This window comes from Amia ocellicauda, chromosome 5 (assembly GCF_036373705.1).
Source record: "Amia ocellicauda isolate fAmiCal2 chromosome 5, fAmiCal2.hap1, whole genome shotgun sequence".
Lineage (NCBI taxonomy): Eukaryota > Metazoa > Chordata > Actinopteri > Amiiformes > Amiidae > Amia > Amia ocellicauda.
Genome location: NC_089854.1, coordinates 2524411 through 2541156, shown reverse-complemented (window position 1 = coordinate 2541156; position 16746 = coordinate 2524411). Strand labels below are relative to the sequence as shown.

The 16746-nt window shown below is 40.9% G+C and overlaps 1 protein-coding gene across 5 annotated transcripts in view; it reads right to left on the bottom strand.

The window, feature by feature from the left end:
• Positions 1–1946: 1946 nt before the first annotated feature.
• The window catches only part of atp2b4 (ATPase plasma membrane Ca2+ transporting 4), a 77666-nt gene continuing 62866 nt past the window's right edge, over positions 1947–16746 (bottom strand). For 3 of the 5 annotated variants that reach the window (XM_066703203.1, XM_066703202.1, XM_066703205.1), the window contains one exon: positions 1947–11332. In XM_066703203.1, the coding sequence (XP_066559300.1) occupies positions 11012–11332 (321 nt within the window). In that variant the 3' untranslated portion in view covers positions 1947–11011. The remainder of the gene's footprint in view (positions 11333–16746) is intronic. The other 2 variants (XM_066703206.1, XM_066703207.1) reach the window with 1 other exon arrangement.

The window sequence follows — 16746 nt, the reverse complement described above, 5'->3', positions numbered from 1 at the left end:
CTGCACTAACTATTTCTTATTCAGACATTTGGCACAAATAAATAATCATAACATTTAAAACTATGTAAAAATATATACAAAAATAAGACTCCTAAATATCAAAAAAGAATTAACAAAGACAAATAGAAAAATTGTAATATATAAATACAAAAAGAATTGAATTACACTATTACCCTATTGCTAATAAAAAAGACAAATAATCATAACATTTAAAACTATATAAACATAAAAATATATACAAAAATAAGACAAATATAAAAAATAAGTTACCCTATTGCTAACAAGAAACACACAAATAAAACTGAATTGCACAAATCCTGTATCACACAAATAGAATAACACGCTCATAAAGAAGAGAACCTGATTATTACACACAAACTGAATTGCACAGCTGCCATGTAAACCCTGACGTTCATGCCTTCCTCGATGCATCATGGCGAGACATCTGGCAGCAGGTGCAGGGCCGAGTCTGAGCACCCAGAGCACCGAGAGCACAGAGAGGGTGTAAAAGCACAGCAAGCAACACACACACACACACACACACACACACACACACACACACACACACACACACACAGACAGACACACACACACACACACACAGACAGACACACACACACACACACAAGCCATAATATTCTACTCATAAAGAGATGACGGCTGCATACCTTTATCTGTTTCGTTTCTCCTCTTCTTCTTTCCTCTTTTTCCTAAACTGGGCACCTGATGACTTAGACCTTTTCTTATCCATTTGTGTTGGTTTGGCACTCGGGCATCAATACATTACCCATCCCCCAAGACTGAACCAATTCACCTTGTTATTTTGACCAGTTGTCATTTTCTGCAAATAAATGCTCTAAATGACAATATTTGTATTTGGAATTTGGTAGAAATGTTGTCAGTAGTTTATAGAATAAAACAAAAATGTTTATTTTACCCAAACGTATACCTATAAATAGTAAAACCAGAGAAACTGATCATTTTGCAGTGGTCTCTTCATTTTTTCCAGAGCTGTATATATTATATACATACATACATATATATTTAAATACACACACATGCATATGTGTACACATATTTTATTTGAATGTATACGTTCACATACAGTGTGGTTTTGTAGGCTATAATTTTACTAAATGCTTAAAAAAAAAGAATGTACCGGCAGATGTACCACCCCCTGCTCGGGCTCAGGGTGGGATTCTCTGTGACAGCCCTCCTGTGGGTTTGACACCGAGACCACCCCACCGCTGTCTCCCGGGCCGGGGGGCATCATCAGAGCTGTCAATCACCGTGCCATCGCCGCGTTGTGCGCATGCGTCCACTAGAGGGCAGCAGGGAGCAGAGCGCACTGCGGCCCCGGGACGAGTCTGCGCTGCTCAATTGATCGATGATTCATTATCCTCACTGGTTTTACATAAAGTAACACAATTAAAGCCAAATGCATTTTAATAGTACATTATGTATAATTAATATTAAACTCCTGCAAATAAACTTACTACGGATAAATAGATACCCATGATGACAAATGATTATCGACCGCACGAATAGCCGCAGCAGCTGCACGATTGCGACCCTGCTGCGTTTGCGCGGTTTGTTTGCGGTTTGCGAGGGCAGCCTGGTCCGCAGACCCCACCTTGTCAAACACACCGTTTTTCATCACGTTTCATTTTTGAAATAGCCACAGATGGGGTGTTTTTTTTAAGGCATGTAAATTAAGTCTTTAATTATTACAAGTAAATCAATTTGAAAACTAGATGCATGACAAACTATATAAATACTCTAACATACTTATTTAAGATGTATGTTATGGAATATGCACAGTCAAGTTTTGTTGGGTTGCTTTGTGTGGATTTGCATATTTGATGACAAAAATAAAACAATAATCCAAGTAGATTTCCACTCAGTTAGAAACGTGTGACAAAAAAACAAAGACAACTGAAACCATGTAATTCAAACCCCAATGGCTTTATTGTTTATATATAATTACCTCCATCTCAGTTGCTTGTGGATTATCTTTTTTTCTTTGTTAAAATTTAAAGGACAGGACACAGAGAACAAGGCATTCCACACTGTCATATATTACAAAAGAGTAAAGAAAAAAGGAATATATATACATATACATATATTTGTATATACATATACATATATATATATAGCGTTTGTTGTTTAGTATAAAGAAATTAAAAATGAGAACGATCACATCCACCAAGACAGTAGAGAAAAGACTAACACACAGACAGAAAATAAATCGAGAGAGAGAGCACAGCTGTGAAAAGAAATTAGAAAATAAAAACTCCAAGAGATCTGTTGCATAGTTCAAAGCAAACAGGAGTGACCTTTTGGCGTGGTCATGAATTATATTTACAAAAGGGCACTAGGTGTGTATGTTTGTCTGTGCGTGTGATTTCATTATATATGTATTTATAAATGCAACAGCTGCATACAAGTATACATGCACACACCTGAACACACATTAGGTATAGATGCTGTCAAAGGCTGCTCCATATTTTAGCTTATTCCCTTTCTATTAATAATTGGTTCATGGAAATCCAGATCTGTGTTCTAAGACTATTCATACATCCTTGCTGAGCTGGTTCTGAGAGCCTGGTGCCCTAAGCACACAAAGACAACTCCATGATGTGTCCAAGCTCACGGCTAGAGGATGTGGAGCAATCGTACAAGAAAACAGTGACTAGTACATTCACGTATTAGTTTGTTTATTTATTTGCCTGCTGACCAATTTCTATCTGTGTGGAATCATTGTACTCAGTCATTTGATGGTTGTCTTTTGAAACCGTTCGCAGCCGTCCACACTACCGTAATTTTGCTAGCGTGCCGTGTAAATCACAGCACCCTGTTAAGAGAGATTTGATGGGCCTTGAAATAAAGTGCCACCTCAGAGCACAGTCTTTTCCATAAAAATAAAAAAAAAACAGATGTGCACATCTCCAACCCCCCCCCCCTTCTTCATTGGATGTATTTTCTTCACAGGAAACCATCCATTTCTCTAACATAAGCCACAAATCATGTCTCAGTTTTTTCTTTCCCGACAACTATCATGCAATACGAAAAAAACATTGAGGTTTCATGTCTTAGGAAGAAACTTCTGTTAATACTGCACAAATAAAAATGAACTGCACATATTTCAGTTCAAGCTGTACATTTGTTTTCAATATTTCAACAATAATTTAGACCTCAAAATTACCCAGCTACCCGTTCTGCACCGATAAGGCAGATCTTCAGAAGTGATATTTTATTTATTTATTTGATTATATGATAGTTTTGTTTGGTCCTCCCCCCATACTCTCAGTTTGGGTGACTGATACTGTGAAGAATCAGGTCTAGTTTTTCTTCATGCAGGCTTCAGTCATGAAGACGCAAATAAGACATTAACAGATACTAATATACTACTACTACTGTCACCAATTTCACTACTACTGCTAGTACTACTACAAAGTATAATTAATCTTAAGCTCTTGCATCGAGTAACTATTTGTTGTTTTATGGTAAACTTACTCATTACTCCAGCTTGCCAGGAACTATTTAAACTACAGCAACTCAAACCTAGACAGACAAACCTGAACAGTCTCACAACAGATTCTCTTTTAAACCTCAAAATATAAACCTAAAGTACACCTGCTTCTTTCACACCTACCAGCGATCATAAAAACCTTTTCAACAGCTCGGTTGTAAAACAGAAAATAAAAAATGTAAAATAGCATTTCCCCTGAAGCCCTTTGTCGGCCTGTGCCGTGCCATAACACGGGCGCCCGGTCTGTCATACATTCTCAGTGTCGGCGCACACACACGCACACACACACACAGCACTCTCCATCACACAGCGCGGCGGCAGTCTTTTAAAACCACATCAGTTCATACAGATCGCCATTAATCTGTACAAATCTTGGCAGATGGGGAGGACAATTTGCAAATCAATGCAACTTAATCACCGGCGCCTGACTGTGAACACGGGCAGAACAACGCACGTCTCCCTTATCGCCTTCCTAGAACAAGATCATATTTTTCTCAAAAGAGCAGCTTATCTGCCGCACTGACACAAAGCTATAGAGCAATTCTGTTTTGCAGTCAACCTTTAACACAGAAATGAGACTCCAAATAAAGCATGCGGTGTTTGGCTGCCTTTCACTTCCCATATTGCAGTCTGGCTCCTAATTAATTTATCAGGCATCAGGAAGTATAAACAGGGATCGCATCTTTCCCTGGGAGAGTTGCAGATCCACAGTGTTGCCGATGCTCTCATCCTCCTAGCATGTTGTTGGCAGGCCGAGGTCGCCCCTAATCACACCTCGGTGATTGAGTACTTCTGCTGCCAACCCCGCACGTTGTTTCCAAGAAAAGAAACCGAACACATTTTCAGTTTGGGGGGCCGAGTGAGGCAGCACTGACAGCCACTTCCCATTGTGGAAACCACAGTGATTCTGGTATTCTTACAAACAGGGGAGAATAAATGCTAATAAAAAGAAACCTTATTCAGTAAGACATAATGGAATGATGTTTTCTCTCTATTAAGTGTTGGCTACTAACGTCCTGCAGAGCAAAACCAAAGAGCACTCTCTCTCTCTCTCTCTCTCTCTCTCTCTCTCTCTCTCCCCCATCAAGGGCAAATGGCGACAACAAGCTGTTCCACAAAAATATAAATGTTAAAAATGGTTCTAAGTCTCACATCACAGGGCTTATTACACACCACTTCAAAAGCAACAATAAATTGGCCTCCCCCCGTCGACCGAAACTCAACAACCCATCTCTACATCTCTTTCAGCTCCCTCCCTAATGCAAAGAGAAAAAAAAGACAAAACGCAACGCGCTATCGTCCGATTTCACCGGCCCTGGCTGGCACTTATCTCGGGCTGTGTTGTGCGATGTCTTAGAGAAGTGAAACTTTGCACCCGGCCGTAGGTGCTAGATCTGCTGATCTCCCTTGAACGAGCCCCAACGGATTTATCATCATCTTGATGGTGAAGAGCTACCTGCTGCTGTGGGGTCTATAAACAGAGCTGTGCAATTAGGGAGATCTAAACGAAGACCCAACTGCTGTTACCGACTCCAGGTTCATGAAGAGTCTATTCGGCAATTGCTAATTTCAGATGCCACCAGGCCTTCCAGCCATACCTCCTGGCAGGACTGATTAATGTACTCATCCCTAAGTGACATGTCAATTAAAAATAAACTTGCTAAATGGGGTTTAATTACTTGATTACCAGGAGAGCAAATACAATAAACGTCAGTCAAACCCCAGATGGCAGAAACCGTTAGGCTAATATACAATCTTTTGTTTTGTATTTTTTTTTTTCTTATTTCTTTTGCTCGTCTGAGGCTGGCTATTGTGTTGCTTCACACGGTTTCTCCAGTAATGCATGCAAAGCTGTGCAAAACAAAAATCGACACACTCGATGACGGATGCTCGCTAAAAATGGAAAATCCACAACGGACCGTGATAGATGTACTATCTGACAAACTGAACACACATCCAGAGCTGCACAATAATTGCAGACTTTCAAAATAGAAAATTGCTCCGCTCGTCAAACAGGAGTTCGTACACGGGTTAATGGGAGACGGGCAAACTGTGGCTCTGTAATTTCTTCACAGTCAAATGTCAGACTGGTTTAACTCATTTGCTCCGTCTTCTGATGGACACACACACACACACACGGCAATTTGCATGTCCAGATCCACACAGCATATCAATGCAGTAGCCCAGCCTCAGCTCACAGGTAAAGAGAGAGTCAGAAGCCAAACAAAAGTGGCATCTGTACTAAAATAATAAAACCTCCACTTCACTCTGGCGTCCCAGCCCAAAAACTCCCAGAATGCACCTCTGTGAATCATACAAACACACGAGGACTGGACCAGTTGTGCCGCACCCAGACGTGACACGGATTACTAATAACGGATATAATTCAGAAGGGGGTTGATACTTACTCAAGCTATCTTCCACGGCTGCAAATCAATGCCTTTCTGCTCAGACTACCCGAGAGCAGATGTGTGGCTGAGAGATGGGAAACGGGCGGAGATGATTTGTTGTTTTACAGTGAAAAGAAAAAGGAGTGCAAGATGTAGACTAACGTAAGCGTCTAGTACAATTTTATGGGCTTTTGTGGGGGTACAGATCCTCAAGTCCCCCTCAACACTGAAAACCACCCTACCGACAGTCCACATTAGACCTTGCATGTGGACAACCCTCTACACAGCAGACCCTAGGAAAGTACAGATCCATAGTGATCAGCCATTCAAATGACATTCCTTTTTTCAGATGGAATAAAAATCTTCAAAAGGTTAACTTTTTTTCCTGTCTCTTTATTATTAATGATCCTGGTTCCAACACACCTCCCCCTCACGTCTCTTTGAAACAGCATCTTAGTGTGCGTGTGTGTGTGCGTGTGTGTGTGCGTGTGTGTGTGTGTGTCAGTGTATCTGCATCCCTGTGTGTGTGTTTGTGTACATTGGGAATCTCAGAAACAAGTAAACATTTTGGATGTTTCATTCCATATATAAACATGCAGAACACTGAACACATACCGAACTTTTTTTTTTTTTTTTTGCTTTCACCCAAATGCATTTGTTTAAGTAGAGCGTGTTTTTTTTTTTTCTTTTCTTTTTTTTTTTAGGCTACACGGGACACTAGAAATATCACTCACACCAGGGTACATATTGCTTTGAACCACCAAATTGTTTATAAGTCATGCATACCACATAGTTATTATTATTTTTTTATACAAAAATAATACCAGTGCTTAATGTCTTACTGTACGTCTGAATCTTCATATCATATTTTTTTCTTTTGAAGAAACAGCTGTGTCTTTTTTTTATGTTATCAGAGCCAAACTAAATTTAACTTCAGCAGATGATGCAAGTTACATTCCAGGTGAAAGAGTGAAATTCTGCATTTTATTCAAAAGCTTTGGGGTAACCACACTGCATCAGTTTTCAGAGGAACATCATTCCTCAATGATCCCCCCGAACTCCAAGAATTTTTTTTTTCCTTTTTGAATGGACTGAAATTAAATTTAGTAGCCGATCTGTCAACATCATTTAATAAAATTATTGCACATCACCTTTCTTAAATATGTCTCTCATTGTTTCCATTTCTTTTTTAAATAATATACACCGTCGCCTGTGCAATAACAATGAGCCACAAGAAGGATTCAAAAGTTGTCAAGGGCAACAAGGAAACAAAACAATCGCTTTGGTTTCACTTTTGACAATTTCTTGTTCTTGGTCTGCTGCTGCGAGAACAACACGTCACCGCTGTGCTTCCCTTTGTACAGCCATACAAAACAAAAAACCACCACCAAAAAAGCCTATACACATACCCTCAACACTTGCCAAGAGCTACGCAATGGCAGTCGTGTCACAAAAGATCACAACAGCACAGTGAAGGCAATGCTCACTGACAGAGGACTTACATATGAGGATTTTAAGTCGAAAGATACTTCATGTGCTGCCGGTGAGTTGTAATTGTGTAACTACACCACACGAGCGCATGACATTGTCAAATCTAGGCTGGTGATCGTTGCCATCCATTAAATTCTCAATCTTCTGCCTATTATACTTCCTAATACAGTATAAATGGCTGTAAATCAGATCAGCCCCTTTCCGCATGACAGTATGTGTATAAGCCTTTTTCTCTTTCTGACAGGACTCTATGAACTTTTCCCCACTTTAATTACTTCCATCCCACAATGTTATGCGCTCAGCACTAGAAGGCAATTCGAATGTCACTCAGCAGAGTAGTGCGTCTCTTCCCGTGTGCCCGTGACAGATTTTCTTCTCTATGGCAGTAGACTCTTTTTTCCCCACCTTCTGGATGCATCAAAGCAACATTTTCCAGAATAATCCTGGTCATTTGTAAATTGGTTTTATTTTCTTAATCATCTTAAAAAACAAAAAACAAAGAAAGAAAACAAAACCAAACAAAAAAAGTGTTTAAACTTGCCAGCTAAGAACCAGTAATCTAAAGCACCATTCCTCTGAATCAGTAATTGAACCTTGCCTTTGTTTCAACTGGTAAGAATGGAAAATAATATAGAAAATATTTATATATATATATATATATATATATATATATATATATATAGAAAAAAATATATACTTCAGAATTATTTAAGAGCAACTGTTCAATGTTGTTGTGTTCATTTCGTTTTAATTTTTACTTGGCTACTAACTGACAAATTACAAAATTTAAATTAAAAAAAAAAAAGGGAGTAAAACACCCGAATGACGCCGTTCCGAGAGAGAGTGCTGCGGGTTTGGGACTGTAGTGTGTAGGAGCGGCGACGCCAAAGAAAGAGATGGCTTTATAGGACTGCAGGTCATGTGGTCACACTAGGGGAGGTCAAGAGAAAGGATTGGTTAATGAAGTCTCGGAGTTAGAGATTTTATCCAATGGCATGGCTTCAGTGGTAAACAAGTGCTTTATATATACACATTATATATAAACACAAATTATATACACACACACACACACACACATACATATATATATATATATCACACACACACACCACTAGACACGTGTGTGTGTGTATATATATATGTGTGTGTGTGTGTGTGTGTGTGTGTGTGTGTGTGTATATGTCCAGGCAGGCCAGAGGACTGCTTGGCCAAAAATGGTTTACTAATATGGCAAAAATATAGATCTTTCAAATGACTTAATCCTATTTATTTATTTATTTATTTATTTATTTATTAAATTTCCTTACTTAATCTTCAAATGTCTCTATGTTTTGTATATATTAAATATATTAAAAAGTACTAAATATAAAAATACAGAAGAATTATAAAAAAATAAAGAACAAAACATTGGGTTCTTTTTTTCTCTCCGTATGTCTTTGAAAATCACGCCCCCCCCCACGCCTCTTACAATGAAATTAAGAAAAGGAAATCAGACGCGCCGGCGAGCCGCCAGCAGGGGGAAGTGCAGGCTTAGGTATCGATGCTGGTTTCTGTCCGTAAACATTACAGTGGTCCATAAGTAGGCAGTGACATTGGGTTGGTAGTCATTTGGTGTCGGGGGAACAGCAGAGATTAATACAAAGCAAAAACGGGATATAAAAAACAACCTAAAAAATATGGCTGTGATTAATCAGTAAAGTAGAAAAGTGCATTATAGCATTCTATCAGATCTACATATGAAAGAAAGGTTTATATATGGCAGTACTACAGTCATTTATTACTATCATTATTAATAACTAATAACACGTAATTATTGTAATTAAAATAGAAGAAAACATCCTCCAGGCCAGGACTTCACAAAACCAGCAGTCCACGTGACTTAGTGTTACTAAGAGAACAGTTACCGCACAGGAACAAGGGGCTCGAGTTGCATATATATATTTTTTCTGTTATGCCAACTGATTCTGACGTTGTCTGAAACATGCACAGGCTGGCTGCTTCGCTGCTCTAGACGCGCTGTTGGGGTGTGGTCTACAGCCCCACGTCCGAGACCCTCAGGAAACAGATTCCCCGGGCCCCGAGTGTGCCAGGGCCTCTCACAGCGAACGAGACACCGAGAAAGAAAGAGAGCGAGAAAAGAAAGAATACAGAAAACACTGGGACTTACATCCACTAACTTTTGTTGTTTTTAAAGCAAACATTTTCTATTACAAAAATCTTAGTTTTCTTTACACTGTAGTTTGTCTTCAATTTTGGAAAAACAAGAAAGCTTTTTATATTGTGCGCTTTATCGCATTTTGTCTGATTTGAACACGCTTTTGCACATAAATGATACAAAAAGAACCCCCACAATGCCCCCCATACAACCCCAATAAGAAAAAAAAAAAAAACAATTAAAAATGGACTAGTTTGATGGGTGAACAGTACCTAAAGAAAAATAAATATAACCAAGTATGAGTTTTACTTTACTTTGTAACATCATAGAGACAGCGGTTTACTTGCACTATACAGAAGACTAGAGATTCCAACAACAGCCACTTCTGCTGGGAGGAGAGCGATCACTTCAGTCTCCTTCGCCGGTGGATTTCGTCCACACTGCCACAATCCCAAACTGCTGACAGGACTTCCCCCCCCCCCCCAGTATCAGAAAGGTACAGGCGTTTGCACTTAAAAAAAAAAACAAAAAAAACTGTGTAACAGTCCATTTCATCCAAGTAATATGACTTCCTCCTTAGATTTCCATCCGTAGTTAAGCACACAAAGTAAGAAAACTGAATGAAATATGCACAGGTTTTTTTTCCCCTCTTTTTTTCCAGGACCTTCAGGAGTTATCATCACCAATAAAAGAAGAAAGCATGGCTTTTAGTTAAAGTTTTACAATCCAAACCAAAGAGGACTGACCTGGATTTTTTTTTTTTCCCCTCCCTTATAATGGAGGGAATCAAAGAATCAAAATCCACAAGCAAGCTCGCATATTTATACCTATAACTTTGCTTGCATACATGATTTAAAGAACAAAACAAGCAGACAGGGGTTTACATATTTTAGTAGTCAGATCCAAAGTTAATGGCGGCGTCGATGTTAAATGGCTTTAAACCTATTTTCTATTTCCAGAAAAGTACTGATTCATCTGAACTTCAGAAACAAAAGTATCGTCTATATGTGCAAGAGTGTGTGTTTCCACTCATACTTACAACCTAGTAATACTCCGACAGTGAAAATAAACAGAACAACAACGTTCTACCCAAACTGGTTCGTCTTACAACCCATTACAAAAAAGGATTACCAAAAAAAAAAAAAAAAGATGCTGCCAAGATTGACAAGAAAAATGGACAGGAGGAAGGGCTGCCGAAGCTGCAGCAGAAAGCAGAAGCTCTCCTGTCCCCCCCCTCGTGCTAGCCTGGTTCCTGTGTACAAAGCACCCACGCACACGCACACGCACACGCCCTCACACGCACTCACACAGGCACACGTCCTCCCGTGGACACCGCAGAGCGCGCCGGCCGGACGGGGGCATCTTTGAAAACCACGCTTTCCTCCGCAGAGAGAGCGCTTGCACTTCAGGGTTGGCGTCACAGCGTCCACAGTTCGGGGGTCGTCAGACCGAGGTCTCCAGGCTGTGTAGGGGGCTGTCGGGGGGCGTCGAGGCGGTGGACGAGCCGTGGGAGGGGGCCGCCACGACGTCCAGCGCGTTGTTGTTGCGGTTGGAGGTGTGACCCCCCGGGCCGCCTTTGGCTTTGGGGGGACCGGAGAGCCCCTCTAACTCAATGCTGCTTTCGTCGATTTTGGGGATACGGGATTCTTCTTCTGCCAGGGGGACAAACTCGGGATGGGACATGAAGTTATGGATGGAGCTTCTCGATTCGGGCTTTTCTAGGCCCTCATATAAGGAGCTACGGAATGCATTCACCACTTTAATCTGCAGCGGCGCCAGCGGCAGGGCAGGGCAGGAGGCGGCGAGGAGGGCAGCCACAAAACGAAACAAAAGGGGAGAGAGAGAGGAGAATTAGTGGAGGATTTTACATTGCTGTGTTTCAGTCTAGTGGTGCTGCTTTGGTGGTGTAGGGAGGTGAAGGTGTTATGGATTGGTCTGCAAGAACAAAAACGGTCAGAATTCGGGCATGGGAGATGAGATGGCCACTGTCGGCAATACATTGTCTTTTTTTCTATTTGGCCACAATTGCTGGAAGGAAGCTGGCAGACAATGACAGTAAACAACAACAACAGAAAACAATCAATAAATAGAAACGTTATAAAGAACACAAATTAAACTGAGAAATAAATGTATATTAAATAATTTTTGGAAATGGAATATGGGATAAGAAAATATAAGGCATCCAAAAAACAAGACAAACATTAAAAGAAAAACAACTGTGTGGAATAATATAAAAGTCAATCAATAAATAATATCAAGTGAACACTGAACTTCAGATGTAACCCGACTAATTCACAACACAACAACACAGCACAACAAATGGCAATCCAGGCAGGCATGCATTAGTTTAAAGGCAACATCTTTTTAGTTTTCGTTTGCTTGCAACCGATATTAAATGCATTCCTGAACGTTCTCCCTCTGTCAGACTCCTCAAGCGGCTGCTAAACAAAGAGTTTACAGGGTGCTTTTTTATTTTATTTATTATTATTATTATTTTTTTTAAATCAAAGCCCCTGATCTCCAGTTTTGACAGCCACACAGATGAGCTCACTTGGAAAGAGGAAAAAGATGAGATCGTCGAGGCGAACGACACAAAACACATCCCTGACGCACCTGTCAGAGATGGATGACGGACACGTTGACTACAGACGCACACCATCATCAGTACCTGGATAGAGCTGGAGGACGTTTTATTTATTTTTTTGGTTTTCTTCTCCAGAGCATTTGTGCTCTTCTATATTTCATAATGATTGGCTGGTGGTAAAAGTGGATCAGACCCCCAAGTGGACAGTTTGCGTGAGACTGGAAAAAGTCTCGAGTCGTGCCAGTGTCGTCCTAGATAAACAGCAGCACTTCAAACGTGTCAGACTGCAGTGCAAGAGGACCGAGATTGTGATTGTGTGCTTACGGCCCAGATCTCATCAGACCACTTAAAAAAAAAAAAAAAAAAAAAAAAACACCAGCAGCATCTAAAAATACACACACAGATCTATGGAGGGTAGGAGACGCATTGAGTCCTGCAAAAGCATCCTACGGTCGAAGCGTGGAAATGAGGTCCACTTCATCACACAGACGAGTGGAGAGGACGGTTACAGATCCAAACGACAGAACGAGGCGCCGTGATGAGAGAGTCCATCACTAGGACAGTCTCTCTCGCTGTGAGATATTGCCTTTAAAAGTACTTTCTACATGACGAGTCTCAATCTGCCAGAGCAAGCAAACCTGTGGGGAGCAAGCAGTGCTGTAGCTCATGCCTTGGGCTTTTGGGGGGTGTGCATTGGCATTTGGGGATAAATATATACTCTGCTGAACATATACAAAATACAGGTGGCTGTATTATAGGAATTTCAATTGGAGGTAAAGGATGAATTGTATTAAATAAGATGTATGTTGTTGCCTACAGTATAAATATTACACATAGAAAAGGCAAAGGGGTTAATCTAGCCTACAGTCTCCCCCACCCTCTAATCCTATTGATATATGAGGAAAATTAAGCTGAATAAAGCTGATTTAGGATATAAATACTTCTTAGTGCTTTATTACCGCGACTTAACATTAATTACCTTACAATACAGCACACAACAGCTCTCAAGGGGATCAGACGAAAATAAAACCCAACCTACAATAGGAACCTTTAAAAGTAATTAATATGGGTACAGAGTGGATATGTTTTCTGTCCAGATTTGCACAAATGTGTGTGTAGAGAGCGAGGAGAGAACACACAAATCTGTTGATCTAGTAGAGTCATACATCTCTTCGAAAGGCCAATTTTAAATGGAGAAAGAACTGCAATACACACCCCCTAAAACAGGAAATATGAACACAGATGGGGAGGGGGGAGACAAATCACTACGACCCCAAAACATACCCATCTTAAGACATGCTAACCCTTTCCATACTGTGTCTGATCTCTGCGTGTCCAGCGAAATGCTTTCCATAATAAGACTATGTATTAAATGTCAAGTATCAAACAATATCAAAGACAAAAACAGCCAGCATGTGCAGTATGGAAAGGGTTATTACAGGCTGGGCTCTATATTTGATACAAAAAATAGTAAATCAAACAAAACACTTTAATAAATGATCTAAAAACCCATAATGCAGTAGATTAAACAAGATGGCGTTCTGGTCGACTTGCTATTGAGACCCCTCCCATTATACACATGTGGGAAGTCACTTGAAGGCTCCACCCACAGTCATCAGTGTGTGACTGAGGGAAAGTGCGCACAAAGACAGAGCGCGATGCACAGACACAGACAGACAGACAGACAGACTGCCCCCTCTCTGCAGTGGCAGGTGAAGCTCAAAGCTCTGTGCTGTTAGGAGTGGAGCAGCTGATGCAGAACATCAGTGAGGCTCGCTCCACGTCTGGCATGAAAAAGCAGCTGAGGAAATTGACAGAAAAGCTCCTGTTTCTTTCCACTGTGTGTCCGTCTTAAAGTGTGATGCTCGTTATGTACAGATGTATAGATTAAACGCAGGGGAAGACTAGTCACGGAAAACCACGTAGCATGTCAATTAAACGGACAAAAAGGATTCTGAAGTGTGTGGCCCTCTCACGCAGGTGTGCGTGTTCGTTTTTTTGGTGGTTTATCAGTGGAATAAAACAAGGCCATTCTGAAGCCCGGTGCTTTTCTTCTTTTAAAATGGGATTGATCTCATGAGCCTATAGGTTTGAATAATGAGAAACAGATGGATTTTATTAGAGTATTTTACTTCACTACAGAATCCAGTGGAGCGAGAGCAGATGGGTGTCTGTTCAAATCCAGAGGGGATTCCCCCATACATTTTTAAACACTCTGGCAAAATCTACATCTGCTCCCATTTGTCCAGAGGAAATTGTGGAATTTTTCAAATGGCGTTAGACCCTGTGTGACGCCCAAGGCCAGGCTACTATATGCGGAGGTGTGTGTGTGTGTGTTCCCTCTTATGCTTGGTGTTTTATGGCAGTTGTATGATCTCTAAGGGTCAGGCTGTACAGCGTTCATTCAGATGGCAGGGTTGACCCCCCCACACACACTTTAAATGGCCTAAACCAGTGGTTCCCAACCCTGGTCCTCTGCTGCTTTTTGTTCCAAATCGAGCTCTCAATTACTTAATTGAACCCCTAATTGAACTAATAATTGCCTAAATCAGAGCCTTTTAATTATGTTAAACACATGGGATTTTTAGTAAAGTATAGAATTGAATAAATAACAAATTAAAAGAACCAACAATTACACAAGCACAATTAAGGTTCAATTAAGTAATTGCTCAGAGCTCAGTTGGAACAAAAACCAGCAGGGTAGGGGGTCCCCAGGACCAGGGTAGGAAACCCGAGACCTAAACTTTATTTAGTTTAGCACTTCCCTCCAGTATTTTTGTTTAATTTTGTTTTAAATGCATTTATTCAGAATGCACGGTTTAAAAATGAACAACTACTGCGTCCCCTGCCAGGGAGATATCACACTGAAAAGATGCTTTTTCCTGTGGAAGCCCACCTGCCCTGACGCCCCTGCGGAAACTGAACTCTAAACCCCTGCGAAAGAAAGACAGGAGAGCGCAGGGGGATAGGATGCAACAGGTAAAGAAAGGGAGAGAGTCGAGGAGCAGGCAGCTTTGGTGATTATATACGAATCATAAAAAAAGGTAAAAGAATATATAGTGGCAAAGATGGAAGGAGATTCTGTTAAGTGCCTGCAATCCAGCAGCCATCCAGCGTGTTGGACGCACAGACAGACAGAGACGGGAGGCAAGACGCAGAACTGATCGGGGTTCAGGAGAACTCCCTCTAGGTAACTTAACAAGCTCCGCGTTCTTGTGTTCCTGTTGGCTGCGTTCATCCGGCTGAGTGAGCTCCGCAATCACGCTAGCGCAGTCTCCTGCTGCTGCCTTTTCTTATTTCCATTCACTCAGGTTTTATTAGCACACTTGACTGAGCAATACTGCGCAGTGAAAGAAATGCTAATAATTTAAATACACTATTTGTCCTATTGGGGATTATTTTCCCCCTCAAAAGAGAAAACTGACGAATGGAAACAGGGTTAAAAGGAGCCTCATTTTACTTGTAAATTTAGAAGGCAAATATGTAGGTAACTCTGCCAAATTGGTATAAAAAGGAGGAAAGAATGTCATCTAATAACAAAAGGCATGCTTTTTCTCCAAGGTGGACATTAGACATCTACAGGTATACATTTTTAAGTAAAGGAATTCTACTTGTGTAACATGCTTTGTTTTATTCATTTATTGTTTCTGCATAATGAACCATTTCAAAGGATGGCTTCATCCGAAGCTGTTTGAAATTGATAAGCACTGGTTTTGGACTCTGGGGCTTCAAAGGCCCAGCTGAGGGGCAGCTACAGTAGGCGTCTAATAAACCGAATGCAAAAGAGCAGTGGAAAAAAAGAAAAGAAACTGGTACTATAAAGAACAACAGAGCTAACAAGACGCACACAACAGGTCACTATCACGGCTGCTTAGACTACCAATCAGTTCTGAGTCATAACTCCTCATAGAATACAAAATGAAGACAGAGGGAGGAGGAAAAAAGAGAAAGCGGTCAGTGCTGATTGAGAGAGGTGACTCAGAGGTTTCTGCTGCAGCGGTGAGGTTGTCATGCACGTCTGTGGTTCGTAGGAATGGCACACTTCGGATCGCTCACAAGCTGGGCGCTAGGCAAGCTGGCTTCAGCCCAACACGGAGAGTGGAAACGTCCAGGTGGTCAGCGCCTCTCGCTGCCCAGCCGGAGATTTGACCTCCTAAAGGGCATTCGAGCAATACTAACTTGCAGATTTTGAACGCTCCCCCACTGCCCACAAATTTGCTCTCCACTTTTTTAATAACCGCTAAAATATTTACATGGAAGAGTAATTTTTATGTTGAGGAAGGATGAAACTAATATTCAAGAAAATGTTTCCCCCTCTAGCAAAATGCTTTGAAAGGGGTCTTCAAATTAACAATTTGGCAACAGCATTGCAAACAATTTGAATATCAAGTTCCTTCCGCACTGAATTTTGCGGCAACCAATTTTGTGAATTTCTCCGGGGCAAATTTGTTGAGCATTCCCCAGTAGATGCGATAATCCTCATTAGGCGCCCCCTGCATTCTCTGGCTTGGCATTATAGTTGCCTTGGTATTGCTGCTCCAGCTGCCTAGCTTGGGACGACCGTACCTCAAGGTGTAAACATGCTTTTCCCAAA